General features: G+C 40.1%; 1 protein-coding gene across 3 annotated transcripts in view; it reads left to right on the forward strand.

Annotated features, from left to right (window-relative positions):
• SAMD7 (sterile alpha motif domain containing 7) overlaps positions 1-15,866 on the forward strand; it is a 35,755-nt gene extending 19,889 nt beyond the window's left edge. For 2 of the 3 annotated variants that reach the window (XM_077159162.1, XM_077159163.1), the window contains 6 exons: positions 493-617; positions 3,933-4,011; positions 4,888-5,504; positions 6,499-6,620; positions 10,978-11,088; positions 15,010-15,866. In XM_077159162.1, the coding sequence (XP_077015277.1) occupies positions 493-617; positions 3,933-4,011; positions 4,888-5,504; positions 6,499-6,620; positions 10,978-11,088; positions 15,010-15,213 (1,258 nt within the window). In that variant the 3' untranslated portion in view covers positions 15,214-15,866. Of the gene's footprint in view, positions 1-492; positions 618-3,932; positions 4,012-4,887; positions 5,505-6,498; positions 6,621-10,977; positions 11,089-13,905; positions 13,990-15,009 lie in introns of all 3 variants that reach the window. The other variant, XM_077159164.1, reaches the window with a different exon arrangement.
• The last annotated feature ends 2,120 nt before the right edge of the window (positions 15,867-17,986 follow it).

The following is a 17,986-nucleotide window of genomic DNA, read 5'->3' on the forward strand; positions in this document are numbered from 1 at the left end:
TATTTTGACATTCTAAGGAGAAAGTAAGATCCTTATTTATTCTTGTTCACTGAATGTGAACAATAAAGTTTGGCAAAAGAAATTAATTATCCTCCCAGATATCAAATGGAAACCCAAGCCAAAGCACATCCGTTAAATGAAAATAGCGTTGCAGTTGGAACAGGATGTTGGCCATAGAAAATCTGAGCGTGATATTGATTTTTATTAGATACGTTTCCCCAAGATCTATCCCTAAGAATTTCCTGCTTTCTCTGTTGTGTTGTAAACTGGACCAAACCTGCCTTAGTGGGTCCTTCCTCTTAATCTTATTTATCTATTTATTTTTTTACTATATTTCAACTTAAACCAATATAGACTGCAGGACTTTTGTCATTTATTTGGGGAAGAGAGGATAGAATCTCATGTAGCAATGAAATAAACTCACTTGCTTAAGCAATAGGAGTTTTGTACAATTCTATCCTCATTTTATCTATCTTATATATTTTTTCCTAGAGATTTTTTGCCTTCCACTATGGCTCCAACTGACTCAAGACAGTTTTGTATTCCTTCTCAATTTGGACTCCCCGTGCTGCCAAATGCAAATATGCAAAACATGCTGTCCAGTCATGTCTACTCAGGTATGAGCAATGGATGTTTGGCTCCTATGCATATACCACTGTTAACTGGAACTCTGTAATGAGTTGCCAACAAATTTACTGCTAAATTTTGGAGGCAGAGTTGTGCGGTGTTTACACGTGTAGTGGGTACAGCTGCTTCTTGGGTTCAGCTCATGGTTCTACCACCGTGTGGCCACAGGTAAGTCACTGAAGCCCTTTAAGCATCAATTCACACATGTATAACGTGGGGAGTTACAATATCACTATATGGGTATATTATACATGAGGAACTGATGAGGTCAGGAGGAGACGAAATCTGAGAATTAATGGGGCTTTGGCAAGTTTATATGTGGCCTGACAGGTCACAATTTTGGAAGTCATCAACATAAATGGGATTAAATGAGATCATCTAAGGGGTGAATGTGGATAGAAGAGTGAACAGGGCGAACTATGGGACACACTAACTGTTAGAGGTTCAGAAGATGAGGAGGAATAAGCCAGAGAGAAAGAGAAGGAGCAACCAGTGACGTAAGAGAAAACCCAGGAGAATGTGGTGGCCTGGAAGCCAAGAGAAGAAAGCGTTTTAAGGAGAGAGTGAGCAATTGTGTCAAGTATACTGCTCGTAGATCACATAAGATGAGGACTGAGAATACAACACTGAATTTAGTTATGTGGAGGTGACTGGTGTTCTTGAAAAGAGCGATTTCAGGAGAGAGACATTAGTGAAAATATGACTGGTGAGGGTTCAAGTAAGACTGGGGAGTGAAAAATTTCCTCACAACATTAAAGATCAAACTTGGAGCATTTTATCTCTCAAAAACTGCAACCATGAATTTCTGTTTGCTTCTGTTCCCCAAATCCAACAACTCTTAACAGATATTAATAATGCAAGTGAAGAGCCTGAAATAAAAAGGTGTATGATGGGTTCCAGGGCCAGCGAAGAGACTGGCCTGCCTGGATATAGGCATATTGCCTGCCCCAGAACATGGATCCATTTAACTGAAGCAAGGCTGGGCATCCAAACAAGGGCCAGATCTGAAACCAGTCCCAGCTGATAGAGTGGTCCAAGAATGAAAGGATACAGTGCCAACAGCAGATCCTGGGTACAAGCCCCATTTAGCAGCAAGAACCCAGAAGACTGTAGCCCATAGTTACAGGCAAAAGGTCACAAGACAAGTGAAATCGTCGAATCACTGTCTCAGTCCCTTGTGGTGATGAGGAATCCAAAAGCCGCCAGCATCTGGATATGCAGGCAGGCAGGCAGGCAGACCACCTTTCCAGGGATAGGCCACGTCCCTGGACTCCAAGGCTGAAGTGCAGGAGAATAGCAAAGGCAAGATAGGGCCCCGGTTCTACGGGGACTGAACTACTAAGTAAGGTAGCAAAATAGAAATTAAAACAGAGATTTATTCCAAGAATGGGGATATTAGGTAGGGAGTGGATTATTATAGCCAGGCTAGCTATAAGTTTGATGTCACCTGGTTGGGAAAGAAAAAGGACCTTATAATAGGTTTGATGAGTCCAGATTTTAGAGAGTCCTGAAACTCAAGCAATAAGAATTCTGCCCTGTACACTCAATTTCTCATGCAGACTTTCTCTACATCCTTAGGCAATGCACCATGAACTGATAGTTTCATTCACGCCAGCTGCCTATAAAAGAATATCTTGATGCCATTGAATTACAAAAATGTAGAGCTTTAGGGCTGGAAGGATTGAAAAGTCACCTTATTTATCCCCTGACTCTTACAAATTATTAAAAACCTCATTAGTAAATGATATAGTAGGGTTTATTTCAAGACAGTTTATTAACAGGAGTTTAATGAGCTCTGCTGGATTAGTGCATAGCAAGTATGAGAAACAGTTTTTGCCCTCAAAATACTTATCCTCTTGTTAGTTGTGATGGTTAACCTCACCTGTCAACCTGTCTGGTTATAGTGTCCAGCTGTTTGCTCAAGTAAGCACCAGCCTGATTATTACAGAGACAGATTTGCATCTATAATCAGTTGATTGCATCTACACTGATTGCATCTAAAAACAAAGGAGCTTGTCCTCAGCAATGTGGGGAATCGCCTCAATCAATCAGTTAGAGGTCTTAGCCAGAATTGAGGATTTCAGAGTCAGAAAGAAGAATTTCTGCCTCTACATGAGCCAACCAGTTTTCCCTGGGGAATACGATGTCACCTTTATCAGAGTTTCCAGCTTGTGTCTGCCCTAGGAAATTCAACCACACTAGACCCCAAAGTCATGGGACTCAATTCCTATAACAAATCTCTGCATATATATTCTGTCATTTCTGTTTCTCTGGAGAATTCTGACTAATACATGGGGAGAATAGGTTTACACATATATAAAACTATCATTGAACAAAACTGTATATTAAATAGAAGTTATATATGTAGATCACTCATTGAGTGCGGTCTGTAGACCTGTGCTGGTCTGTGAACCATTTGTATAAATAAGTACATAATTAAAGGGTAAAAGCTCAAAAATCTTTAAAGCAATTTAATTTAATAGGATAATTTTATGATTTTTAATCTAATTTTTTTAAATTGTGCTGGTAGGTTGTCTCTGTTTTCATTTTATTTTTCTAGAAATTCATTTTTTATTGTATCTCACAGAAGCATTGTTCCATGATTTGCAAAGAGAGAACTGGTCCTTCATCATGCATCCTTTGAGAAGCACCCATATAGAGTATAAGCACATTAGGAGGCCAGAGAAAGGAAAGCTTAAAAGAACATGATATCACCAGGCAAGAATAGAATCTTCACCTGTGGCAAAGTTGATATTATTTCAAGATATTTGAGAAAGCTGGCATGAACAAAAAATTGTTATTGTCACACAATTCCATTGAAATAGTTTAGGAAAAAGTATTTACCTCAGATAAACCTATAAGTCTAAAGAGAACTTTATTTTTTATCCACTTAAATCCTCATTGCATTTAGTTCTGGGATTTCTGTGAGTCAAGAAATATTTTGTTCCTTAAAAAAAAAAGTAAACTAATTCCTTCTGTACAATACAAAGCAAAGCAAAAAGCCTTCAATTTTTACTTCAAAAACAAGAGACTCACCACTTATTTCATCTTTTTCCTTTTGAAGTGTGGCAAGAAAAATGTTGCCAATCATGAGAATGATGATGATCCAGTGTTTATCATACCATCAGCAACGTGACTCTAAGCTGCTGAATAGCAAAGTTCTGACACCATTTCCAACATTGCACTCAGCTGGTGTTTTGTTCGTTTTGCAGATACTGTTTTAGATCATTATGTTTTATTTTATTATTTTCAAATTCCTGTTACTAATTTGTTCGTGGGGTGGGATGATGGTTTTCTTTGATAAGGTTGGGGCATTTTACCGCCTGAATCCGTAAGAGCGATGGCTAGAAGGAATGAAATGATTCAAAGACATAATACTGCCAGGTAACCAAGCAATGTTGTTTTGTTTATTATTCTACTTATTTACTTTTTAATTCATTCATTTGTTGTATATTTATAATATAAACTCTGATTATTTTCAAAAAGCATTTCAGGCAGATTACAAAGAGAAACATACGTCCATGTGTACACAGTTTGGTTACAGATAAAAAGATCAGAGATCACATAGTGACCTGACAGTGGTATTAGTCTGCACATTTTACATAGTTTGCCAATGTCCCTTAATTAAAGTGTCTAACTGGATTCCTCTGAAATTCATATTGACACTTCTTTCTGTCTGAAATAACTCCTAATCTGCCCAAAGACTGGATGCCAAGGTTGCCAACTGGGTTATGGCCCAAGGGTGAGAGAAGGCATCAGGGTCAGCTTGCTAATCACTGAATCCTCGTGCTCCAGATGATGACCGATAACCAAAGTGAACCGAGCAGAACCCTATGTTCCCCCACCCCCTGGGGTAACAGTTGAGACTTGCATTGATTTATTGCCTTTCTTGAGTTTCACTAAGATTGTATTGCAGAGTCTTACAAAACCTCTTTCCACACCTGGTTTCTTTGAGGATTAGACTCTGGCAAGAAACTACCCTCTGCTGCCTTATCCCCATCCCTACTAAATTTGCCATATTCTGGCCTTGAACTTTCACTGGGAGATTCAGCCAAAACCCTTCACCTTCAGCTCTTACTCCAAATTCTCCTTCCCGGTGGCTTTGTGGGGGGTTCATGTTTCCACCTAACAAACTTCAGATAAGTAGAGTGAGGGCTCACAGGAAAAGCAGAGATGCTATCTTAGGGATGGAAGAGTACCATTAAAATTATATTTCTAATAGTGATATACATGGGTTGTAAAAAATATCTTATTTTTTAGGACAGAAATGGAAATACATGCCATTTACCAGCAAAGGAGAATGGAGAGAGTTAATCCCAAAGGACTGATGGGCTTGGGGACACCATACCTTTATGGCTCCAGTATCTCAGCTGGTCCAGCCACCCACAGTGGCAGACGGTCACTCCCCACCAGTGACCTGTATTTTCACAGAAGTGCTCTGAGGAATTTTCAGGGAAACCCCACACTAGTGGCAACTGGCCCATATTTTCCAGAGAGCTGGGGGCAGAAATGTCACCTCAGGAGAAGTACAGGGAATCAGAAAGTTCTGGACAGTGATACTTATGGTTCTAAAAGTCAAGCAGAATTAGGAGTCCTAGATCAGACTCTTGCAAATCCCTATGAAGAGGATAAATATGCAAAAGACCCTGAAATGGAAGCACTCAACTATCAGAAGCCTAGAGAAATCCATGAAAAGCCAGCTACAGCTCATACCAACACCTGTGGAGAGCTAGCACCCACTCACAGAAACACCTGGGCAGCTCACAGTGCTTCCTTGGAACCAAAGGCCTGGGACAGTGGGAAGGAGAAGGACTCTTCTGCAGCCTGTGATGAAAAGAATGGGGTTTGCCCTCCACGTTCTCCATCAGCTCTACCAGGTGAGTGGGTGTCCAGGGGCCAATGGTAGGTTCTCGTTAATCATAGGCCATCGAATCCTTAAGTTTACTGCCAGTGAACTACACCTGCCATGCCTCTTTTTATTCTACTTTTTCTTAATCCTGTTTATCATGACTTTTTCTTGAGGTCAACTTTACTCAGTTAGTCCCAATAAGCTATATCGATGACACTAGTCTCTATTTATAGATTGCTGTAGGAAATTGTCAGCAAGTTTAGGAAGATAAAGTATGAGGAAGTATGGGGGCACTTACCAGAATTTTTTAATTAAAAATTTAATTTAATTTACTGTTAATTTCATTGACATACAATGGAGGGTCTTATGCTTAAAAGATGAATTTTCTGTCTCCTCTATCTATGTGTAGGAGAAAACAGGCAATTAAGCAGAAGCATTAACTGTCATTACCCATTACTGTTGTGATCTTTTAACCTAAAAATATTAATACACTGCCTCAAAAATCAATACACTGAATAGTTTTCTAGAAATTCTTTAGATAAAAACATTTTTAAAAACAGAGATTGTGGATATTTGTAATCTAGCCACCCTACCAACTGCCTCTCTATGAAGTATTAATTTACCATTTTATGAAGGCATGCCACAATTCTTGCTTCACCGAGAGAGCAGGATAAACCACGCAACACCATAGAACCTTGTGTCATTCATCTGGAGAAGGAAGTGCACAGGGCATTTCCGTTTGAATCCAAGAGAAGCTGGAGTAGATCTCAAACTTCTTTATTTACTTAAAAAAACACTGTCATTAAGGATCCTTTCAGAGAAAGAAAGAAAGAAAGAAAAAAAGGAGGCAGATAAAACATCTCCCAATAGCTCTTACTATCTTTTACGTAGGTCTATATAAAAGGACCTCTGTGTTGATAGAGTGCGAGGAAATCACGGTAACCATACATAAACGATGCTCTTAGCTTCCGCTTTTCCCTGGGAAATTTATAACGCAAAATCACGTCCTTTCCTTTTTAAAGGAACCCATGGATTGGTTCCAATTGGGGAACATCTTTCTTTGGATGAAAATATTCAGAAATGGACCGTGGATGATGTGCATAACTTCATTACTGCCCTCCCAGGTTGTTCGGGTTATGCCCAGGTAACTTAAATAGTATTTAAGTATCTTCATAGAGGTAAAACATTCCGAAACATATTTTCTTGATAATGAGTTCCGTCAAAGTCTCATTTATCCCGCAGAGAGGATTCGCAATAGTCTCCCTTTTTTTATGGCAGCAGCTCCCCTTGGACAGGTGCCTCTGATGATTGGGTCAGGTGCAGGGAGGCTGGGAAAGTCCGAGTCTCGCCTCAGTTTCCATCCCGGGAAGTAGGTTCTGTCTCCCACCGGGATTCATGAGACATAAGAATTTTCCTAAATTTAGAAGGAGATTCAGAGGCTTAACATCCAAAAGGAATGAGAAATATCTACTATATTCCCTGCTCATCTATATAGCAAACATTTTTGAGCATATGCTCCTGGTGTCAGAACTTTTAGGCTAATTCACCGTAGATACTGGAAATCAATACTTCATTCCAGAAAGGTCAAGAAGGCAATAGATCTAAACAGGAGGAAATTAACAAACTTTAAATCCTATATTTGGGCTGGAATAATATATTAAAAATGCACATATATATATAATTCAAACTTGTAGATAGATATGATGTTTTCAATTATAATGAACTGTCAAGATAGTTGGAAAGGAAACTAGCTTTACCAGAATGAGAAATTGGTGACAAAAATGATGAGCTGGTAAGGTTTTGAAATTTATATCAAGGCTGGATTCTTATATCAAATTTATATCAAGTTAACATTTTTTTCAGAGATTCAATAATACAATTCCAAGCACAAATGTGCCTACTAAATACTAAATCTAGTACAATTATCTTTGGCTTATGCATTCAGGGAAAAGCAAGCAAGGAAAAGGACATTATTCTTGAACTCCATTACAATTAACTGATGTTCGCTATGATATTTTTCAGATCTCAGTTTTGTGATAATGTTTTCCTTTAGTGTAAAGTTGTTGCTTCTTTTCATTTTTAGTTCTGATTATGGGGGTTATAAAAAAGCTATATAACATAATAATAATTAGAGTATTAGTTCTGAAGCCAGAAGGTACAAGTTCAAATTCTGGCTTTCTACTTTTTGGGTGTATGCCTCGACCAAGTTAATTCTCTTCTATTGCTTCAGATTTTTCAGCTGTAAAATAGGAATAATATGTTTTCAAAGGATTGTTGTCAGCATTAAAAAGTGTCTGGCACATCGGAAGCACTCAGTAAGTGTTAATTTAGTCATTTTATCAGAAGCTTCTCGAGGGAGTAAAACCTTAAGCAAAAGTTACATATGAAACAAGCGGTTTTCTTCAAGTCTCCCACTTTTGTCTTTTAGCAGAACCTGCTACAAAATCCTGTTATATTCCTTGCTGCCTAATGGATATAACCTTGTTACTTAATGATTAGTCATTAATGATGGGTAGGTCACTTGTTAAATTCATCTATGCTGCTTATCAAGTGCCACATCAACCACTAGAACAATGAAGTTACTGAGTTCTGGTAGCAGCCAGAAACAAGCAGGGCTGTGTAGGGGATTGCTTACTTCCAGTTGATTGAATTTGTTTGAACTCTGGTTATTCTTAATCAGTCAATGATGCTGAGTCACAGAAGTACAGTTCATAACTACACACTCAATAAGTAATCATGCTTGCATTTTAGATTTTATTATTGCAAATGTCCCCTTGTAGGTACACTGAATTCACATTAACATGAAGACCCCAAACTTGCCTCATTTGCTGTCTCCCTCCTGGACTCACTGTGCCCCTCCCCACCCCAAGAAGTGCTAACAGTTCTTTCTAGGCCTTTTTCAGATGTGCTCAGGACCAGGTCCTGCTCTTGTTTCTTTGCTGAATCCTCCTCCCTTCAAGTGACAGCTGGTGACAGCCACAGCAGGAACAGCGCTGTTCAGCAGTGCGAGGATCCCCCTGCTCCACCCCCACGCTGGGTGCAGCAAGGCCTGAGGCAGTGCTGCTGGGGCACAGAACCCAAAGAGGCTTTTGTTGAAAACTCTCATCAGCTTGTACTGCCCTCCTCTCTCACTAAACTGTCTGATCCGCCTCTGGGCCTAGGCAGAGGCATACCAACTGGCCTTTCCTCTCCCTCTACTCCCTCACCTCTGCCTTAGTGCCTGCTCCTCAGCCTCCAACCCACCTCCTGTGGGCAGAAAAAGAAATTCAGAGAAAAATAGCCACAACTAAAACCCAAGGCCCCTGTGCAAATGAACTCTTTCCAATAGATGGAGAGAGAGATTGAGAGTGGATGGCTCAGGTGTTTAGGGGCATCCCAGAGACCCTGCTGTGTCTATCTGTCTGTCTGTCTGTCTGTCACATTCAAAGAACTCAGCAGATAAAATATCCTCTCTCTTAAAATAACTGAAATTACTAAAAAGGTACACATTTACATCAAGCTCTTGGCTCAAACTTATGTCCCCATTCATTCTCAAAAGAGAATGAAGGAGGAGGTGGGCCACGGTGGCTCAGTGGCAGAGTCCTCACCCACCAGGCTGGAGACCCGAGACCCGAGTTTGATTCCCAGTGCCTGCCCATGCAAAAAAGAGAGAGAGAGAGAAAGAGAATGAAGGGGGGCACATCCTCTGCTGACAGAGGCACCTCTTGTGTCTTTGCCTCTGGCCCAGAGTTCATCACCCTGGCTGAGGGTTAGCCCCTGGTGCTTTCAGGCACAGACTGCCAACTCACTTCTGTTTGAAAAATTAGCCATGACCTTTGTGGTTTCTCTCTCTTTGGTGCTCACACATGGTCCCTTTTTCCGCTCACCTGAATCCCTAGCAAGGAAAGAGAAATGAGCTAAAACTTCCACCAATTAAATGTAGCTAACTATATTTAACTATTTCATTAGGTGACTAAACTTTCAGCCTTTCTTTTTCCGAATGGCAGCAGATGTAGCAGGAAAAATCATGAATCAGAATCATGAAATGCAAGTTATTTCACAAGTTCTCTATTTTGTGAGCTGTCTTGCACAACTCACTTAATTCTACCTTCGTTCTCTCACTTATAAAAGTCAATAACAATAATATCTATTATTCATTGGGCACCATGTGCCAAGAAATATACTAGGCACCTCATTTAGATTATCTTTTAAATTTGATGTGTATCACAATTACTTAAAAAAGAAATTAACCCTATTTTGCACATGAATAAAATGAGCATCAAATTGGCAGAAGAACTCGTCCTTGAAAAATACATATGTGACTGCAAATCTCTTTCAACTGTAATTACTCTGCATTGAAGATATTAGGCCAAATGGCTTCCAGCCAAGGGCCCCTGGGCCTCCGAGTGTTCTCAGAGTTGGATAAAAAGGATCCTGAAGTTGTTTTCAATATTTAAAAACAGGCAAACAACAACAAAACTAAGGGAAATCATATAGTTCTCCAAGATGAGACTACACAGGCTGACCCATCCTGCCAGTTTATTTGCTTTGGCCTGAAAAAAGTTAATTCATAACAGCCATACAATGATTTGCTTGTCCTGGTTTTCCTGAATTGCTATGGCAAATACCTTGCAATCTGATGGCTTAAACAATGGGAATTTATTGGCTAACAGTTTTGCGGCTCAGAGAAGTCCAAAATCCAGGTGTCAGCAAGGTGATGCCTTCTCCCCAAAGTCTAGTAATGTTCTCGTGCTGGCTGCTGGAGATCCTTGGGGTCTTTGGCTTGTGTCCCTACCATGCATCGCATGGCAATGTCCTCTTATTTCTTCTCTGCATTTCCACTAACGTCAGCTTCTGGGTCCCCTCTGCGGTTTGCTTTCTCTGACTGTGTTTGGGTTTCTTCAGTTTATAAAAGACTCTAGTAATCTGGATTAAGTACCAACCTCATTCTGTTGGGCCACACTTTAGAGATAACATCTCAAAGAGGAACTGCTTACAAATGGCATCACACCCACAGGAAAGCAGATTAAGTTTAAGAACATATTTAAATTGGGGTACATAATTCATTCTACTACCTTTGCTCAATAAAATAGGAAAGGAAATAATTGCTTAATAAATATAGTTTTTTAAATGACTAAAACCACCAGAACACAAGTTTGCTGGTACAGAAGCTTTCCAAGAAGTTGTTCTTTTTCAGCTGGTCCTGAGGCATGCCCACTGAGGCATGGAACACATAGTGGTAAAAAAGGCAAATAAGTTTCCTCTTCTTATGGAACTTTTAGTCCAGAAGAGAGAGCAGTAAATGGTTTCACATAAATGTGAGCATGTTATGAGAGGGGAGCTATAGGGTATGGTGGGAAACACATAGGAGGGACTCATGGCTTCTTAAAGGAGGAGCTGGCCTGTGTGAGACCTGAAGATGAGTTAACCAGATGAGGGACAAGTGAGGCAGAGAGAAGGTAAAAGGATTTTTTTTTTAAAAGATCAGTTGGACAAAGTTAATGTCTTTTGTGTTTAATAAGGTATTTAAAGATCATGCCATTGATGGAGAAATTTTGCCGTTGCTCACAGAGGAGCATCTTCGAGACAATATGGGATTAAAGCTGGGCCCAGCACTAAAAATTCAATCCCAGGTACAGTGATTTTACGTAGCTAAATCTGTATGAATGATATGATGCTTCAGATACATGTGTTACTTTTATCCTGGTGCAATGTAAACAATGCCCACTTACCCCTTTTATTGTTTTTCCCCCCTCCATGGCTGGGAATGTGATAGAAGTGAGAAAACCTGAAAACATTGGATAGGTTGGAGGTACATTTTCCTAGGTATGATTGGGAAGGCTGTAAGTAGTGATATGCTGGTAAATGTTTAACAACCAGCTCTCTTAAACACACACACACACACCCTGGCTTACAACATTTGCCAGTTTCTGTAGCATAAATGCTCCCCCTGAGGCTGATGTCAAGCTCTTAATGTGATGTCACTAGACACAGAATTTGGATGAGATGCACAGCAGACCCCATTTTACAGTACTTTCACCATACAGATAAATAGATGTAAATAATCTCAAGAGCAGTGATAATAGTAAATAATAATGGTAATATAATTAGGTAAAAATAATTAAAAAGAAATGTTTTGAGTATTACCTCATTTTCAATAAGTTATTTAATTGTAAGTTAATAAAATTTATTAACTCCTGCCTTGCAAACTTCCTACAAATCTAACAGTCAAGTCTCAGAAGCTGGTGCAAGCCAGCTCCAGCACACTACTCTGTGTGTGTGTATGTATTCACATCTACATCTATAGTTATCAAAAACCAACAACTTCTCACCACCTCCACTGCTTCATCCTGTCCAAGGGACAATTATTTCTCATTGTATTCCTGCTTTAGCCTTCTAACTTGTCCTCCCTACAACTGCCCTTGCACACACAGCTACAGTCTATGAAAGAAAAGCACACAGGGCAGGCCATGGTGGCTCAGCAGGCAGAATTCTCGCCAGCAATGCTGGACACCCAGGTTCGATTCCCAGTGCCTGCCCATGTGGAAAAAAAAAAGAAAAGTATACGGTAAAGAGTGGTCCTCCCATTACGTAAGTCAGATCATGCCACTCTTCTGCTCAAAACTCTGCAATGGCTTCTCTTCCTCCAGGGTAAGAGCCAAAGCCTTTTATCATTCATACCCATTCCCCCACACCACTGTTACCTCTCTGACCTCATCTTCTACTTTTTCCCTCCACTAACTCTGCTCTTCCCAACCGGCCCCTGGCTGTTCCTTAAACACTCTGGAAATGCTCCATCTTAGGGCCTTCATAACTGTCTACCCCTCTGCCCTGAATGCTCTTCCCCCAGATACCCTCATGCTTTGTTCCTACTTCTTTCCACTACTGGGCCTTCTCAATGAGGCCCACTCTGATCACCCTGTTTAAAATGGCACACTGCCCAGCCCCATACACACTCCTGATACCCCACTCCTTCTCTCTTTTTTGCCCTCATGGCACCTATCACCTTCAATCATACAATATGATGTACTTATGTATGTTCGTTGTTATTATTGATTTCCCCTTATCCCCATTAGAACGTAAGCTCCATGAAAGGGGGAGTCTTTATCTGATTTCTTGACTGCTATATTTCTAGAACATGAGAGACTCATAATAGGTCAATAAATGTTTCTTGCAAGAATGACCTTCCTAACAGCAACATTAAAAGTAAAACTTAATTTTTCGCAGGATTTATGTAGGGCTGCACTGTACTTAAGCCATTTACAATAAATGTCTACTTCAGGAGCTGAGATTTCAGACTCTCCTTCAAAACAATTTTATTTGCCTTAAATGTTTATGGTAAAGAATTTTTTATTTCTAATATAAATACTTAAATATTTCCATTAGTATTCTTTTTAAAACAATTATTTTGGAATAATTTTAGATTCATAAACAAGTTGCAAAGTTAATACAGAGAGTTCCCATATATCCTTTATCCAGCTTCCCCTGCTATTAGACTCTATGTAACCATGGTTCTTTAGTCAAAACCAAGAAATTATCATCAATACTATATAGCATTTATATTTAAATGATATATTTTACTTTAGTGAGGATATTATGTCTCTTAGCATACTTACAATGGCATTGTACCCTCTTCTTTCAAATCCTAATTTCCATTTTTTCAAACTTTCTCCATAGCTTCCACTCCTAAAAAAAAAAATCGCATTTAAAATGTTTAGCCCTAATATGTTTTTAGCATAACTGAGAATTAGCTGAAATACTCAGCCTAAAGGAGGTCTTACTTAGATACAAACTGGCACCTTGCCCTGTGGGAAGGACACACTAATGACACTATGAGAACAAAGAAAAAAACTAGTTAGAGCTAGTTACTTCCTCAGAGAGGGAACAAGGGAAAAAAGAGACCTAAGAATAAACTGAAAAAATAGAAGTTAACTAGAAAGTATTTTAATCATTAACATGGCTTTTTCCCCATGAGCATTTAACCATTCTTTCATTCTTTATCACATGACCTGAGATTTCTTGATGCTTCTGTAGCTCCCCAGTATCTGAAATGATCACTGAAGGCGTTTTCTTGATGTTGCACCTCTGTGAAAGAGGTGCGGTTGAGTTAGATGGATTGTTCCATCTGGTTCTGGAAGTGAAAATGTACACAGTTCTATCAACTTGGATTTGCATTTTCTGCTGAAACCATCACAAAATAGTGATTACTGTATTCTTCCCTGAAGTTTTGCAGTTCAAATATGACATGGTTCAAATTATGAAACTTTGATTACTCTCATGAGCCAATGTTTAGTTTCCTGGGTCTTTTTTTTTTTTTTGGGATTCTCTTTTTTTTTTCATATTGGGTTCAAATTCTCTTTGGTTGTGTTTTATTGCTTTGGCTTTCTTTTGGTTGGTCCTTACAATCTGGCCAAGTCCAACTCATTCTTCTTCTCCTCGCTTGCTCTTAGCATTATCTCTCCTGCATCATTTTCACAAGGCTTGGTGCTCCCAGATGATATGTATAAATAACTTCACGAAGCCCAACTGACCATGTGAGCTATTGTATCCACCACTCCATATGCCACCAAAACCAACAGCTCCCACAGAAGAAGGGGGGAGGGGGTAGAGGCTAGAGACCCAGCTGATGGCAGTCGTCTAGCTAGACAGAACAGTTGTAGAATCCTTGGTATCGGGTATTCCAAGGGGTCCATCTGAAGTAGCAGAATTGGAAGGCCCTGAGTAATATCTGGAAGCCCCAGAAGATAAGTAGGCAGGTGCTCGTTGCAGATAAGATAGTACAGGCACACACTCCAAAGTGGGGGGCAAAGGCAAAATCCTATTGCAGCCCAGACTGTTAATAAAAAAGAAACCCATCCTCCAAAGCAAAAACTTAGAAGATGGACCACTGAACTAGGAACACAAGAAAAGGGGTGAAAGAAGAAAGGAAGAAAAGGGATTAAGGAGTTCAGATTTAGCAGAATAAAGCAGCTTGTGGTTTGAGCTGTAGCAATGTGAACAACACAAAAGTCTCCTGAGTCCCATCCAGAGTTGTGTTTGGAGCAGAGGCAACCGGAGCCCAGTGAAGGCAAGTGGTTAGTGTAGGAGCATTGTGTCCCAGAGCAGCCTCACTTATGTCTCTGTGCCAAACCCATGGAATGCCAGCTGTGTGCTGAGGTTGCATAAAGAATTTTGGTTTCAGCCTCAAGAAAGATAAGGCTGACTGTTGGTGAGGTGAGGAGGGGGTGCTTTGGAACCTCTTGTGGGACCACTGGAGAAGGGAGACGTAGGGTGAATGTAGAGTAAAAAATTGCATGTGCAAGTGGACCAGGGCAGAACCAGGAAGGAGAGCTGGAAGGTCACTGCCATCTTGATGCCCATCTTCACAGGTGTAAACACTATGATTCTGAGAGAAAGTAAAAGCCCATCACATCCTAGAATCGTGACCCCTATGGCTAAATAGATGCTCCATAGCTGAAATTACCTCTGCCTCCCTGCCATCTGTGATTAAGCACAGTATGTTGAGTTATTGAAATAATCATAGACTTATTTCTATAATTATTTTGTTTTCAAAGGTATCTCGGCAAGTGGGAAGTATATTACACAAGAAAAGTCTTTCACTTCCTACCCGTACATATTCTACAAGACAGGCATTGAATCAACTAGCAGATACATCCCCTCTTTTGGATTTTAATTCGTGGGGTGATACGTTGGGGCTTCCTTGTTCTGAGGATATAAAAATTCCTGAGGGAATTGAACAACATAGCATGAAAAATTAAACCCCCCCAAGGAGCAAGAACAATCTTCATCAGTTTTCCAAAACGTAGAGGATATTCCAAAGGATGTGTGAGAATTTCCTAGGACCAGCTGGAGGCTGTGTGGGAGAGAAAGCACTCCTGGAGCTAACTTGGAGAAGACCTTGCCCAAGAGGCTTCCTGTCAGAGCTGATATGACCTCAGCACAAAGTAGCTGGAGGCATCTTCTTGGAAACGAGAATTTGCAAACATCAAGAAAGCTACAGTCGGACTACACTAATGCAAGATATTATTACTAAGGGCAGTATACAGGAACTCTGCATTTTCTTCATGATTTTTCTATTAACCCACAACATCTCTAATTAAAAATTTATATTATAAAAAATATGATTCTGATACAATTCTATAAACAAGTTCTTTTCCTAAATTTCTCAATAAAGAAAAAAGAAAGTGGATGTTTCCATGAAGAAAATCTCTGAGGAAGCCAAAAGAGACCTGTTCCAGTCCAACGCAACCCTGAGAACAAAGAACACACCAGGCAGAAAATTACACATGAGTTTTTAATTAGGGACTTATGAACAGGAGGAAAATTTTTTCCCAACGGCTGCTGGTTGGTAAATGGAAGTCAACTGAGTGCCAAGGGGGGCAAACATAAATTGTTTAACAAAGGACGTAGTTTCAGCAGACTCTTATGAGGGCTGGCTGGGGGAGGGGAGTTTTACATTCTTGGACCTTTAATGTCTGTTCCGGTCAGGTAGGCTGCTATGCAGTGACTTGCTCTCAAAATGGAGGCGGCGCAGGGCCAGGGCCCTGGTCCTTAAAAGCCCATTTTGAAAAAAAAGACTCCTTACCTATCTAGTTACTTCCCATCCTCCAACCCTGAAAGAAACAAAGGTAGCCAGCCCAGTGGAGTTGGAAAGAGGCAGAGGGAAAAGGGGAGAGATATAAAGGAGGGAAACAGAAACCAATCACCAGGCCACTGCCTTTTCTCATTGCATCCTTCTAGCCTGAAGCTAGGCCAGGCTAGGAAAGGGGAGAAGCTTTAACTTTAATGTTCAGAGTGGGAAGATTACTCAAGACTAGACATTTTGTATCTGAAATGGAACTATTTTATGGCTGAAAGTGACTGGAGGATTCCTTATTATCTGAGAGGGAAATGAAAAATCACAGTACCCCCCTCAGGACTCATCCATGCTATGGAAAAGAGCTATCTTCACAAAGCAGATTAGAGCTGGCAAGATGAAGGAGAGGGTAAAGTGGCTTTCCACCTGCACCCGTGGAGTCTTCCAACCTGACATTGAACAGATGTTCTCTGAAAGATTTCACAAGAAACTGGCAATACAGTGTGCTCGAAAAGGGACTGGGTGATGGGGTGTGAGGGAGACTTCTAATTCTATACCCTCCTGTGTATTTTGAATCTCAAACCATGAAGGTATATTTTCTATTTTAAAAATTTACATTTAACATAAACAAACTGTAACTGGCAGCTTCTTAGATGGCCCCTATGTGATTTGAAGCTGTATGTACTCTAGAAAAACATGTTCTTAAATTTAATCTATTCCTGTGGGTATGAACTCATTGTAAATAGGACACTTTGATGAGTTACTTCAGTTAAGGTGTGACCCACCTCAATCACAATGGGTTTTAATCCTATTACTGGAGTCCTTCAAAGGAGAATGAAATTCAGACAGAGACAGAGAAAGCCACAGAAGCAAGAAGCTGAATGCATCTAAACATGGAAGAGAAGGAAGAGGTCAGCAGGTGCTGCCATGCGTGCTGCCAAGTGGCAGGGGAGCCAAAGATCACTGGCAGCCAGTCCTTAGAAAGAAAGCACCACCTTGATGATGCCTTGATTTGGACATTTTCCACAGCCTCAAAACTATGAGCAAATAAATTCCCATTGTTTAAGCTCATCCATTTCGTAGTATCTGCTTAAATCAGCCTGGGAAACTAAAACAGCCCCCAATAATCCCCATTCCCTAGTATTCATGCCCTTGTAACCCCCTCTCCTTCAGTTTGGGCTGAACATATTGACTCTTTTCTAATAAATAGAATACAGAAAATGCTATCAATATTACTTCTGTGGTTTCTATCGCTGTTCTCTCTCTCTCTCTCTCTCTCCCCCCCCCCAAGCCTCATAACAGACCTTGAACCAGAGGCAACCAGCTAAGTCATTCCTGGATTTCTGACCCTCAGAAACTGTGACATAAGAAATGTGCATTGTTTTTCCTCTTTGGAAAAATGTTCATTCATGTCTTTTCCCATTTTTTAAATTGGATTGTTAGTCTTTTCATTGTTGAGTTATACATTCTGATATCAAACCCTTATCAAATACGTGGTTTCCAAATATTTTCTCCTGTTGAGTCAAGTATTGTGGTTATTTTTAAAAAAGGGTTCTTATCTTTTAGAAATAAATACAGATAAAATTATGAATGTTGAGTTTGAGATTTGACATTACCCTACCTACAAGATAATAAATTGGACTGTTACTATTTTATGGAGTCTGGCAGTAGAATTGAGACTCTTGGATCAGAGACAAAGGACTTCATTACTCATGACACAGTAGGTAGCATAAACATCAGCATATTTGCATTGGCTCCTCTTGCCCTCAGATGCCACAGGGCAATACAGGTGAGGCCAGCTGAGGCCTGCAGTGGGTTTGCTTCACACCTGTGGAACACTGAGCTTGAGGAATCCACCACTTTTATAGCAAGCAGTAAACAGGTTGAGAGAAAGGCTTGTTCATTTCTTGAGGTTAGCAGCTGCGTAAACAGCCTGGGAAATGACCCTGGTAAAA

Source organism: Tamandua tetradactyla, chromosome 5 (genome assembly GCF_023851605.1).
Source record: "Tamandua tetradactyla isolate mTamTet1 chromosome 5, mTamTet1.pri, whole genome shotgun sequence".
Lineage (NCBI taxonomy): Eukaryota > Metazoa > Chordata > Mammalia > Pilosa > Myrmecophagidae > Tamandua > Tamandua tetradactyla.